The 13,336-nt window shown below is 40.2% G+C and overlaps 1 protein-coding gene and 1 long non-coding RNA gene across 2 annotated transcripts in view; both read right to left on the bottom strand.

The window, feature by feature from the left end:
- Positions 1-2,047: 2,047 nt before the first annotated feature.
- The window catches only part of LOC107686064 (disks large-associated protein 1-like), a 57,388-nt gene continuing 46,099 nt past the window's right edge, over positions 2,048-13,336 (bottom strand). Inside the window, exons 7-12 of the mRNA XM_016482903.1 lie at positions 7,346-7,755; positions 6,974-7,050; positions 4,848-5,266; positions 4,280-4,371; positions 3,263-3,415; positions 2,048-2,671 (exon numbers count right to left, since the gene is read on the bottom strand). Of these exons, the coding sequence (XP_016338389.1) occupies positions 2,456-2,671; positions 3,263-3,415; positions 4,280-4,371; positions 4,848-5,266; positions 6,974-7,050; positions 7,346-7,755 (1,367 nt within the window). The 3' untranslated portion in view covers positions 2,048-2,455. The remainder of the gene's footprint in view (positions 2,672-3,262; positions 3,416-4,279; positions 4,372-4,847; positions 5,267-6,973; positions 7,051-7,345; positions 7,756-13,336) is intronic.
- LOC107686021 (uncharacterized) overlaps positions 12,595-13,336 on the bottom strand; it is a 25,088-nt gene continuing 24,346 nt past the window's right edge. Inside the window, exon 3 of the long non-coding RNA XR_001634016.1 lies at positions 12,595-13,331. This is a non-coding gene — a long non-coding RNA (uncharacterized LOC107686021). The remainder of the gene's footprint in view (positions 13,332-13,336) is intronic.

Genomic DNA, 13,336 nt, shown 5'->3' with positions numbered 1-13,336 from the left:
GCTGCACTCACTTCACCTCTGTCTTTTCCTGAGAGTTTAATGCTAGTTTAGCTCACCTGACACGACCTATCAGGCAGTCACACGGTCCTCTCAGAGTCACAACCATTTTGAGTACAAAGCTTACAAAAAACTTCCCTGTGCCCCAACACAGTATTAAAACACATCAAATTAAGTCACTGAAATTGCTACTGGAAAGACATAATCTCGTGAACAATGATGAAAAGCTTGCATTTTATTAAAACTCCCCTTCTAGTGTCACTTTTTTGCAGTCGTCTCATTGAAGTACCTCGACTTGTCTACATAAAAACCCACAGAAGGCCCCAAATCTATGTTAGAAAAATGATTAGTAAGTTTATTTGTATTTTATACACTAAAGAATATAATAATGTGCCTAAATGTCCCACGTATGACTAAAGAGGATTTAAAATAAGAAGAACTGTTCAAGAGTGGCCATTGATAAGCGTTCACAATAGCAAGCATCAGAATGGCAAGAAACAGAAATGGCTACAGAATAGTGAAAGCATCTTTTCATTAGCAGTGCATCAGTTTTACAGAATCTCTACATCAAAATAATGTAGTAATATTAGAATTTCTTATGAGTATTGCTTTTAGCTTAAAATACCCTGTTATGTGGTCATCATTTTCCAATTGTGCGACAAAAAAAAAAAGGGCAGGGATAGAAGCGGGTTTTCTCTTCTGAGAAAACAGAAATGCTAAAAGACAACAGAATACAGTATTTCCTAGAGGGACTGAGAGAGAGAGGGTTTATCTACTTCACATGGCTAGGAACATAATTCACTATGACCACATCTCTTAGATCATCAGATTAAGACAGTGTGTGAAAGAGAAAGACAGATGGAACTGTCTGAAGTACTGGACTGGAGAAGTAAAACATTAAACCTGTTATAACATTCCTTCAACTCTTAAGGAAAAAGATACAGACAGATTATATTACAAACACCCAGCCTGTTCCACTCAGAGTGAATGCGCTTATGTTTATTATTTGTGTTAAGTCTGTGTAGAACTGTTAAATGATAAAGTATATACGTGTGTATATGCTCATATTTATCTACACGGTGAATGAGAGAGGTTGTTATGCACGTGTGCATGTGTAACCATGTCTATTATGTGTTTACAAACAAACTGTATGTAATCACACATACATAAAAATGAAAAAGAGGATATATAAAGTGGCTGAGCTCCAAATAGTGCGTGTGAATGATCTAGTCATAGATCTTATTCAGGGTAGAAATATTGATTTTGACACAAATAAAAGCGTGGCTGTGAGGGACAGTTCTGCTGTATATCCAGCAGTATATAATTACACACTGCAAAAGTCATATTCTTGATGAGATGAGAATTTTTGTCATATTTTCTAGTAAAACTATATAGAAATCTTTGAAACAAGATGAATTGAGAAGCAAGACTGCATAAGACATAATGTATCTTTAATACTAGCATACTTTGTGTAAAAGCACTGGCATATTCTTTCACTTTTTCACCAGATTTTAAGTGTAAACATCTTTAAAACAAGTGAAAAAATTAGCCAGTGTTCAAGGACAAAAAAGCTTGGGGCAAGTTATTTTTTCTTTTCTTTTTTTTTTCTGAAAGAAATTAATATTTTTATTCAGCAAGGATGCCTTAAATTGATCCAAAGTGAGAGTTAAGTCATCTGTAGCGTTACAAAAGATTCGATTTCAAATAAATTCTGCTTTTGTAACTTTCGATTTGCCTAAGAATTCTTCAAAAAACATTTTTTTCTTGGGGAGCAAATCAGCATATTAGAATGATTTCTGAAGGATCATGTGACACTGAAGACTGGAGTAATGACTGCTGAAAATTCAGCGTTGCCATCACAGAAATAAATGAATTTTAAAATATATTAAATTAGAAAGCAGTTATTTTAAATTGTAATAATATTTCACAATATTACTGTTTTAATTGTATTTTTGATCAAACAAATGCAGCCTTGGTGAGCATAAGAGATCGGTAGTATATATTCAAGACTAACTATGAAAACAATTCTTAATATTTTATGCAGTGCTGCTTCTCAAAAAAAAAAAAATCTGAATATTCATACTGAAAAAAGTACAAAACTAATGTCCCTCGATAATTTCCAACACTGGACGTTCAGGACGTACTGATTTTCAGAAACCCTGAAATAGTTTTCCCAAAAAAACAGCCTCGTTTTCATTTGTGTAAAATTAAACAAGTCATTTGTCCTGAAGTCTTAAGGGTCATAGAAATATGATTTAGATCTATCTTGGATGTCATTTGTTTTAGTAATGAAAGGTCAAATTACTACTACTGTGCTATCATGGTGCTGGTGTATGTCGCTCCTAATATACAGTGATCTTAGCATCAGGCAAATATAGATCTGTGTGACGTGTTGTGCTCGCGGTGGATTTCTGCACTTGGGCGTTCGTGTGTGAGTGTGTTTTGGCATTTGGCAGTTTCATAATCTGGTCTGGGCCTCAGGTATATAGATCTCGATGCTGTCTGCGCTCTCTGTGGCCGAGTTCTGCCGTACCGAAGCGGCTCGTTTGGCCGCCATCAAACGCTTGCGTGCCTCCTGACGCTGCTTCTCTGTGCTTTCCAGCGAGCGATCTCTGGCCAGGGGAGGGTGGCCTTTCGGGGGTTTCTTTGGCACTGGGGGAGGCAGCCTTCTCTCCTGAACAGGGATGACAAACAGTCAGTTAGCCGCCGCAGCGGGAGGAGAAAGACGAGCGGAGACAGCAATATGGCACACCTGCACACAGACAGCGCTAAGGCCAGCCGCGGCTAACATTACGGAGCGGTGCTAACGCTTCCGCGGCCGACTGCGTGCGGTAAGAGAGCGCCCCGGCGGGGGTGAGAGATTGGGGGCCGCTGCCCCCATGGTGCGTGCCGGATGGAATGACTTCTGAAAACAGCTCACTGTCAAACAAACAAACAAACAAAGCAAACATGAAGAGGATGTCAGGAAATTAAGAGTGAATGAAACATTCACAGTCACATTAGACCAACAGACTCACATGAGCCGCAGGGAGACAACAGCAACACGTCAAATATATTAAATAATATTGTGGATTTTGGAGGATTGTTATTGCCAGTGCCCACACTTGAATACTTAATATCACACTACAGAAGCAACAGACCATGCACATGAATGAAAAAACAAAACAAAAACGCAACGTTGCCCTGCGATCAGGCAGCTAGCATGTCTGCATTCTTATTCTTCTTCTGTCAATGACTCTGTACTGATTCTACAAGTTTGTTGTACCTTTCTCTCGGGGGGGTCGAGGGGTCTCCAGTTGTTGGCTTTGAGCTGGTGAAGCTCATCGAACTTTAAGCTGATATTCTCAATGGAAAGTTGAAGCATGTCCCAGAACCCTGCGAGATCTTGAGCCACTGGCCGTGGGTGAGCGTTTGGGTCCTGTTAAGCCAAGAGAAGGAACAAAAGTGGAACTATAAGAATTAGCTGTGCTGTCTAAACATCTGATAGGCCTCGATGGATCTGTTTTCTCTGGAGCTGGTGTGTCCATCCTGGTATTGTGCTTGCAAAGGTGCAAAGGAACCCACAGTTCCATTCGTTTCCAAAGATTCACAGCCTTGAAGATACACTACTGTTCAAAAGCTTGGGGTTGCATGTATTTTACTAAAAATGCAGTAATAAAGTTATATTGTGAAATATTACAATTTAAAATAAGTTTTTCTATTTTTGTTAATATATGTATTTAAAGTGTAATTTATTTATGTGATTACAAAGGTGAATTTGTAGCAGTCAGTCTTTTTTGATGAATTAGATAAATAGAAAGTTCAAAAGAACAGCATTTTTTAAAAATATAAATCTATTTTATCATTATAAATTTCTTGACTGTCACTTTTTTGATCAATTGAATGCATCCTTGCTGAATAAAAGTATTAATTTCTTTAAAGAGAAAACTCTTACTGACCCCAAAGTTCTGAACCACAGTCAAGTCACCTATATTTCTATAGCACTTTTTTTTTTTTACAATACCGACTGTTTCAAAGCAGATTCACAGTAATAAACAGGAAAATAGCAGAATCACTTCCTCATGCTGTAAAGCAGCACTAAAAAGACAATAGCATGATTACTTAGCTCAAGTTGCTTCAGTTGAGTTCAATAACAGTGTAAAGTTAATCAATTTCAAAACAGCTATAAACAGTTGTAAACAGTGTCTTACTCACCTCAAGTCAGTTCAATGCTGCTTCAATTGACAGTATAAGTTGATTCGGTCAAATAAACGTTTACTACATCATTCCTACTAGTACTCACCAGATTTTCCTCACACAATTCCCTGAACTGCTGAAACTTCTGGGACATAAGCAGCTGTGCGCTTCCCACTGCACTGCGGATCTTCCCCAGGACTGAACATCACACACAAAAACGAAACAGGTGAGCATCAGAAACAGCCCTAGAGCAATAGAAAAGTAGAATTCTGCTCCTTCTGAGACTTGAAAAAAAAAACATCTATTAAGCTCTATTATGATTATTAAAATTAGGAGAGCCTACAGATATAGGTTTGATGTCATGAAAACACTGTGAGGACCAGGACGTCCAGCAGGGGGCAGATTACTTCAATGCAGATGAAATTAATTCAATAAAAAGTTGTTGCATTTTTGCATGTGCCATTTCAGCAAAAATTTCTGCATCCTTTATCATCCATATTTAATTTGCTGTAAATTAATACAGCTTAAAAAGTCATTATTTTCACATGCCTATTGGGCACTAAAACAATACACAGAACACAAAACTAACTAGAATGTTAACAAAAGGTATTTTACTTTCTTTAAAGACGGTTGGCCTACTAGAAGACTTCATTATGGGTAAACCAAACACTAACTTTCATCAGGTAGCTTGTTCTCCTTCTCATCGTGCGCCATCTGCCTGCACCAGCCCTCCATACGTTCAGTCTCTGCCTGCAGCAGCTTCAGGAACCAGCGGCCGTCACGCTGACACACTGAGCGGCCCACGACTTCCAAGGGATCTTCCGTTACGCTATCGATCCAAGGGTCAGGTGGAGGCAGGATGGAGGGATCAAAGCCAACGTCCTCATACTCATCTGAGGTGCAGGCGTGGTAGTGATTCCCTGAGCCCTGGATGCTGACGGTGGAGGTGGCTGCATCACGCGAGTACTGCCGTGACAAGCAGCCTGAGGAGGGGAAATCTGTGACAGGAGAGTCAGCTGGCGTGTAGTCCGGAGTGTCCAGATCAGCCTGTACCGCTGCCGTCACGCTGTTTGAGCGCTTGAACCGCCGGTGACTGAGCCCATGAAAAAAAAAAAGAAAGAAAGTTTTCATTCAAATGTAGATAAAAACACAACTCATACATACAGTGACCGCACACTCTTCTATGAAGAAAATGGTTTCAATTTCTGTGTTAATATTAATTTAGCTATTTTGGAGGACATAAACCATTATCATTATTATACAGAAATCATTATTTAAATATAATGATTCAATAAAACTATGAAAATTATTTTATTATTTTAAGTTTTTTTCATTATCATGTCCAAGTATTCTTATATGCCACTGACTCATAAGCAGTAGTCACAGGTTCTGTCTACATAGACATCATGTATACCACAAAATGAACTTGTTTGAGATGCTCTTGTTGGCACAAACATCATTAACAGCCATTAATTTGGCAGACAAATTGCAGCACTCAAGTGACCTGCAAAAGAGACTCATTTAAAGCACACAGCTAGTGAAAATTTAATAAAATGATGTAGCAAACATGATGCATCTTTTAAAGCTTATTTCCTGTCAACACTTTTCAGTAATGAAATAATAAACATTTAAACTCTCCTTTAGTTGAGGGATTGCCTTATCGAAAGCCCCCCACCCCCTCAAAAAAACCCATGTAGTGGTACTTCAAATTTAGGCAAAAATTAGGCCGCATAATCTGTTGTCTACAATTTGCGACATCAGGAGCATGTCTTTGGTGCCTAAAAATACTGTCTAGCTAGGCAGTTTTGAGAAGAGCCATAGTGTGTCAGCTTTAGTGCTCTGGGATAATCCTGTCCCTGCTCAATAAGTTTAATAAAGTGAAAGTGTCTCCATAATACAGAGTTTCTTAATCCTTGATTTTAATGCACTCTCTCGCCATATGCAGCATGCAATATAACAGCTGAAGAGGATAAACAATACTTTTCAGAAAGCAACAATATGAACTTTGAACCACTGCATTCATCTGTAGATTGAAGCAATTTGATAAAACACACAGATCAGACACATTTTAGACCAAGATAATTAATTGAGAGGAAATGGAGCAGTAACGGACACAAAGAGCAGATGATGACGGGACTTGTTATTGTTAATTTTGGATTTTTTGGAAACTGTTGATGTAACAGTCAGCATAATGACCCATAACTGCAATGTTGTAGCCAAGTATAAAAGAATGGAGTCACCAAATGTGAAATATTTTATTTTCGTTTGTTAAGAAAAAATCAATATTGACCACTAATATGAATATTGTGGGAATCCTCAATGTCTATGATTGTTTCAGCCCTGAATCATTGGATGCTAATTTAACAAACAGCACAGATTTACGGTGTTAGATATACTTTTTTTTGAGAGAGAGAAATTACTTTAGCACATTTATTTATCAAGGATGCATAAATAAATGCTGTTCAACATTCTAATCATCAAAAAACCTAAAAAAAAAGATTTCCACAAAAATATTAAGCAGCACAACTGTTTTAACATTGATAATAGTAAGAAATGTTTCTTGAGCACCAAATCAGCATATTAGAAAGATTTCTGAAGGATCACGTGACACTGAAAACTGGAGTGATGGCTAAAGAAAATTCAGATTTGCCAACACAGGAATACATTACATTTTATATATACTTCAATAAAAAGCTATTTATAAATAGTAAATATATTTTATAGTATTACTAAAGTGAAAGTGACTCTATTTGTTCCTAAACCAGTTGTTTTATGGGCACACAAGCACACACAGACTCACCCGTGCTCTTCAACCTGAATCCCCACTGACTGAAACTTGGACTGGTCCTCCAGTTCCTGGTCCTCAGGCCCATCCACCTGTTTAAACACATCACACAGTAAACCTGCCACCTCCACAGTCATTTGAAGAATCATCTACCTCAGGGAGAAGTAAACAAATCTCCAGCTCACCCTGTGTGGGTTTGTCTACAGAAATAAAAAGACCAGCTCGGGAAACACTGAACTTGTATGAATATATATTTTGTGTACAGACACCTGATAAACACATTATAGTGGATATTACAACGAAATCTTGTTCTAATAGCCAGCAGGAACATCTCAGCAGCATTGAGGAGATGAATAAACAATGAGAACAACTCTGAATCTCACTCACCTGGATGCCAATAGAAAGGCACCTGCTCTTCCTGAGCACATCCCTGCGGACGTCTTCCAGGGTCGGTATGGGTATGGGGACGGGCACAGGCATGGGCATGGGCAGCGGAGAGGGAGGGGTAGTGCTGATAGTGACGGTGCTGTTGCAGACGTGTTGACTGACAGGGCCGTGGATCTGAGCGTTGGCCGCCTCGATGGCTGCCGTCAGCGCTTTCATGCTGTCAATGCTCTCGGTGGAATTGCTCAGGCCAGAGTGGAGGACGGGCTCGCCCCGCGTCCCGGGACCGTCCATGTAAGCGTCCTGCGCAGACTCAGTGCTGCTCTGGGCCGTGATGGAGATGAAGGGCTTGGTGGAGGTGCGAGGAGGTACCGGCGGAGGAGTCTTCTTGTAGGTGGTGATACATGATGATACTGTAGCGAGAAAAGTACACTTATTCATTTCTCAGATGCTTTTATCCACTCGAACTTACAAATATAGATGCATGACAAACGTATGTAAACAGTAAAGAGTAAAAGATTAGAATGGAAACAGGTATAAGGACAAAAAACTTTTATATTAAGTGTCAGGATACATTTACTAATTCACCATGGCTGTCTCCAAAAAAACAAAAATCACAATTGACCACTAATTTGAATATTGTGGGCATCCTCAATGTCTATGATGGTTTCAGCCCTGAATCACTGGATGCTAACAGCACAGATTAACAGTGTTAGATACACTACTTTTTTTTTTGAGAGAGAGAGAGAAATAAGTTATCAATCATTATCCATGAATTTTTATGCATATTAAACAAAAGAGAAAGGACATTTATAATGTTGCAAAAGATTTATATTTTTTCTATTCTATTCTAAAACAAACAAACAAACTAAAAAATCACTACACTTTAAAAGTTTGGGGTTGGTATGATGTTTTTGAAAAAGTCTCATGCCCACCAAAGCTGCATTTATTTGATAAAAAATACATAAATAGTTGTATCTCGGCCAAATATTGTCCTATCCTAACAAAGCATGCATCAATGGAAAGCTTATTTATTCAGGCAAGCTTATGTCTTTGGCAAGGCGCACGTATTTCTAAAAATGGACCCTTATGACTGGTTTTGTGGTCCAGGATAGAGTTTGTGTCACTTATATAAGGATATTATCTGCTCTCTTGTAAGCACGTTTGCTAGTATTGAAATGTAAACAATTACTAAAACTCAAATTTTAGTAAACTATAGAGTAACAAAAGCAGTATTTTCCTGGAACCAACAGATGGTTTATCAGATCCATCACCATTCAGACAAGTTTTTGGCCCATCTCCACGTCATAGCTTGCCCTCGCTTCCCATCATGCTGCTTGTTACAGCGGCCTACTTAATTATGTTTTATTAACAAGGTTCGGGAGGAGCGCGTCAGATACTTAACCTAATTAACACAGGTGGAGCGCACTCAAGTTAATCAACACCTTGATATAAATACAGCTGACTTACCTCTATCCATTGACGGTTTATCAGCATTCGGTTTGCACCTTTTGCCATTATATCTCAGACTCAGCTTCTCCCATCTAAACGACGAGACCTATACTGGGGATTTTTTCGGTTCTCCGGGCAAACTGCCAGCCCAGGATTGCTCGTTCTCTGCCAGACACTGCGGATCTGTACTATCAAAGTTATTCGTCTCCCAGCAATCAGACAACTTCACTCCCAAATCTACTCCAGCAGAGCAGCCAATATTTCGAGCAAAGTTCACAAGGCCCCGAACTCGCCTCGCTCGAAATTTTTCTGAGCATTGGATTCCCTTACAGATGCTGCAAGAGCGCTCCCGGTGGAGCAAATATGTTTCTCCATCGACTACTGGCGAGGCTCACCCAATCTGATGCCGTGAGTATTGAATTCCCATCAGATGCATTGTCCGTGCCGTGAGTATCGAACTCCCGTCGAATGCCGCAAGAGCCTTCCGGTCAAGCAAATCTTGGCCTTTCCATCTGACTACCGGCGAAGCATGCCCGTCCGATCGACAGCTCTGTCTGGTGCAGGGTTGCCAGGTTTTCGCTACAAAACCCGCCCAATTACTACTCAAAACTAGTCTGAAAATAGCCCAATTGCTTTCGAGGGGGTCCCCCAGTGAAATTCGCGTTCGGGGGGTAAAACACAAATTTTTCGGCGGGGTTCTCCTGGTGCAATTCACATTCCATTGCCGACAGCTCCAGATATTTAGCATGCCAAATATTTCACGGGTCAGCATCTTCGATAATTCACACGGTGTGATTGCCACTCACGTGAACAAGCACCGATTTGCCTCCGATTTCAGGCATTTGTCTGCGATTTTCGCGAAACCTGTCGGCGAGTGAAAACTCCCGTCTTACGTTCGGAGAGGCTTACCCGTTCGATGCCGTGAGTATTGAGCTCCCGTCGGACGTCGGCGAGAGCCTCCCGGCTAGACAACCTTACCTTTTCCATTCTATGGTCAGCGAGGCTTACCCATTCGATGCTGTGTGCTCCCGTCGGATGTTGGCGAGAGCCTCCTGGCCAGACAACTTTACCTTTCCGTCTTACGTTCGGAGAGGCTTACCCGTTCGATGCCGTGAGTATTGAGCTCCCGTCGGACGTCGGCGAGAGCCTCCCGGCTAGACAACCTTACCTTTTCCATTCTATGGTCAGCGAGGCTTACCCATTCGATGCTGTGTGCTCCCGTCGGATGTTGGCGAGAGCCTCCTGGCCAGACAACTTTACCTTTCCGTCTTACGTTCGGAGAGGCTTACCCGTTCGATGCCGTGAGTATTGAGCTCCCGTCGGACGTCGGCGAGAGCCTCCCGGCTAGACAACCTTACCTTTTCCATTCTATGGTCAGCGAGGCTTACCCATTCGATGCTGTGTGCTCCCGTCGGATGTTGGCGAGAGCCTCCTGGCCAGACAACTTTACCTTTCCGTCTTACGTTCGGAGAGGCTTACCCGTTCGATGCCGTGAGTATTGAGCTCCCGTCGGACGTCGGCGAGAGCCTCCCAGCTAGACAACCTTAACTTTTCCATCCTACGGTCAGCGAGGCTTACCCGTTCGATGCCGTGAGTATTGAGCTCTCGTCGGACGTCGGCAAGAGTCTCCCGGCCACATAACTTTACTTTCCGTTCGACGGTTGGCGAGGCTTAGCCGTCCGACGCCATGAGTCTCGACCTCCCGCCGAACGCTGTCAGAACCCTCTGGACAGCACGCCAAATATGCATTACCATACTTCAGCTAATTATATGTAAGCGTGAACTCGTGAATACTATAATAAAAGCATGGGTCATTTTTGTAGTGGAAAAACATGACTCGTGTTCAGTATTAGGATTTTTAGTAATCAGTGTTGAGTACCACTGTAACGTTAACCCTGCCTGCTTTAAATGTTTCAAAATAATTAAAATTTGAAAACAATAGAAATTTAGAAAAGTAATCAAAAAGTAATCAAGTGAAATCAGTTACATTACTTTAATAAAGTAACTGAAACAGTTACATATTACATTTTACATAGGGTAACTTGTAATCTGTAACCTATTACATTTCCAAAGTAACCTTCCCAACACTGTATATATGTATATGTATATAAATATGTATATATGTATATATAAGGGGTGTAACGGTACACAAATATGACGGTTCGGTACGTACCTCAGTTTTAACGTCACGGTTTGGTATGATTTCAGTACAGCAGGGGGAAAAAACTAAACTTCTTTTTTTTTTTTTTAAATCAACAGTGGTTTACTGAACAAGCTGCTCTTTCTTTAAATACATTGTTATAATTAAAATGTTCTTCTACCTCAGTTTATGCTTTAAACTATAGGGAGCCCTTTTACATTATAAGGTTACAATTAACTTAACCCAAACTTAAATTTAATTACTATTTATTTTTAAATATAATAACCAACACTCAACTTAAAAAAAAAAATGTATGCAAACATGTAAATTGCACATTATGCAGTTTTTAAATGAACTTGTTAAAATATATTCAATTACATAGAGGCTGTCATAACATGTTTCATAACAGATTAATTTAAACATACTTTAAATAAACATACATTAAATAATTAAGACTAACAGATAAAGTAAAATATAATGAGTATTTAATGTAATATTTCGCGAAATGCTCTTCTCTAGACTTCATTTCTCTGGTGAACTAACGAGCTGTGGACACTGATGACTTGCTGAGGTAAATGAAATGCTGCGTGACATTTTGTTTACAAGCTGTTTTGTTGACGTCTTTCCGCGGTTGAAACACTGATTGAGCAATTACATGAGATGCTCCTTCATGTTTATTCGCGTTAAAACTAGTAGTACAGAGGAAGAAATGATCACGTTCACTGGCGCTCCGCTCTGCCGTTAGAAAGGACCCCATTTACACTGCACAAGTCTGCAGCGCGTTACGGCTCAGACACGGGAACCGGTGTTGTGCCGAATTCTGCACCCCTGCCAGATTATGCACCCCCTCGTTGTAGTCGCTACCTGATTGCCTAATACTAACCCCACCCCCACACCTACTCCTAAACCTAACAATACTAGGTGGGTGCATAATCTGGCAGGGTGCAAATTTCGGCACTACACCAGAGCTGATCGCGGCCGCTCTAGTCAATGTTTGTGCCAGCACGTTTCTGAACTGTACCAGAAGCGGCTCTCCGAGGCGTTTATACTGCGATCTGTCATGCCACATCCAAGACTGTCAAAAACGCCATTTATTGTTTGAATTTCCAGAAAAAAAAATTCTGTATTTGTTCGGTACAAAAATTTTCGTTACAAATACATGTACCGTTACACCCCTAATATATTTAAACAATTTGCAATTAACTTTTTTTTAATCAATTTAATGTATTCTCGCTGAATAAAAGAATGGATTTCTTTATCTATCAATCAATCAATCAATCAATCAATCAATCAGTCAATCAGTCAAGCAATCATATCTATTTTGAATGGTAGTGTAAGTGTGTGCATAAGTAATTAAAATCCTTTACTTAAAAGCTTAACCCCAACTACTATATGAAGCAGTTACAGCAAGATACTAGCAAACAGTAGCGGTTTTTGGCACGGGCGAACCGGGCAGCCACCCGGGGCGGCATTTTTTCATGATACATGGGGGGCGGCACGAGCAGTTAAAAAAAAAATTCCTCTGTGCCGCCGCCGCGAAGCGGTTTTCTATTATCTATCATTTCACTGTGTGGGGAATTGGCAAATTGGCGTCCCTGCTTGCTGAGAAGGTGCTGTGCACAGAAGCTGTGTGAGAAGGGGAAAGGGGAGCGGCGCGCGGCGCGGGGGACAGTTGACCTCTGGGTCTCTCCCAAATGGAACGGACGGGGGGAGGGGGGGGATCCACTGTATAGAGCAATACTCTAATGGAATTAGTGGGCTAAAGTCAGTCACACCTCGACTTTCTTCCAAATAACGCACATTTCATTCATAATATTATAAATACAGGCCTATAGTTCCTGCACATTTTTGTTTTTCTGAATTGTGTGAAATGGCTAATAAAAATAGGTAATACAAAACGATTATGTGGTCACCAAGGTGAATTGGTTTAGTCTTGACTTCTGGTCGTGAGTGACAGTGTTGGGGGGATGGGAAATCTGTTGATTGTCGAGTGCCAAATAAACACAGAGATGGACAGGAAAAGGTCAAAGCCATCAGGTGCCCAATTTAGAAAAAAAAGAAAAGAAGAGGAGAAACGAGCAAAAGATAAAGGTATGCAACTATGTTCTCTCTGTATGATTATTACGGTATCCATGTCATGAATGAAGGGCTAATGTTAATTGGTGGGTATAACTCTTAAGTTTGTTAGCCTTTTTGCTATGATGCTTGCTATGCTTATACAACAATAATTTGGTTTTAACTCAACAAACACGAGATCTAATTTCACCATAATATTGTGCTTTGCAACAAAACTGTTACAAGTTCAGTTATTATTTATTTCCATCAGTTGGGTTAACGTTAGGCCCTGTAATTAGCCAACGGAATTTTCAAATCTGTGTAATTATAATTTAAATCGGACTACT

The sequence above is a fragment of the Sinocyclocheilus anshuiensis genome, unplaced genomic scaffold (assembly GCF_001515605.1).
Source record: "Sinocyclocheilus anshuiensis isolate Anshui unplaced genomic scaffold, SAMN03320099.WGS_v1.1 scaffold930, whole genome shotgun sequence".
Lineage (NCBI taxonomy): Eukaryota > Metazoa > Chordata > Actinopteri > Cypriniformes > Cyprinidae > Sinocyclocheilus > Sinocyclocheilus anshuiensis.
The sequence above is the reverse complement of the archived record's forward strand: the minus strand, read 5'-3'. Positions and strand labels throughout refer to the sequence as shown.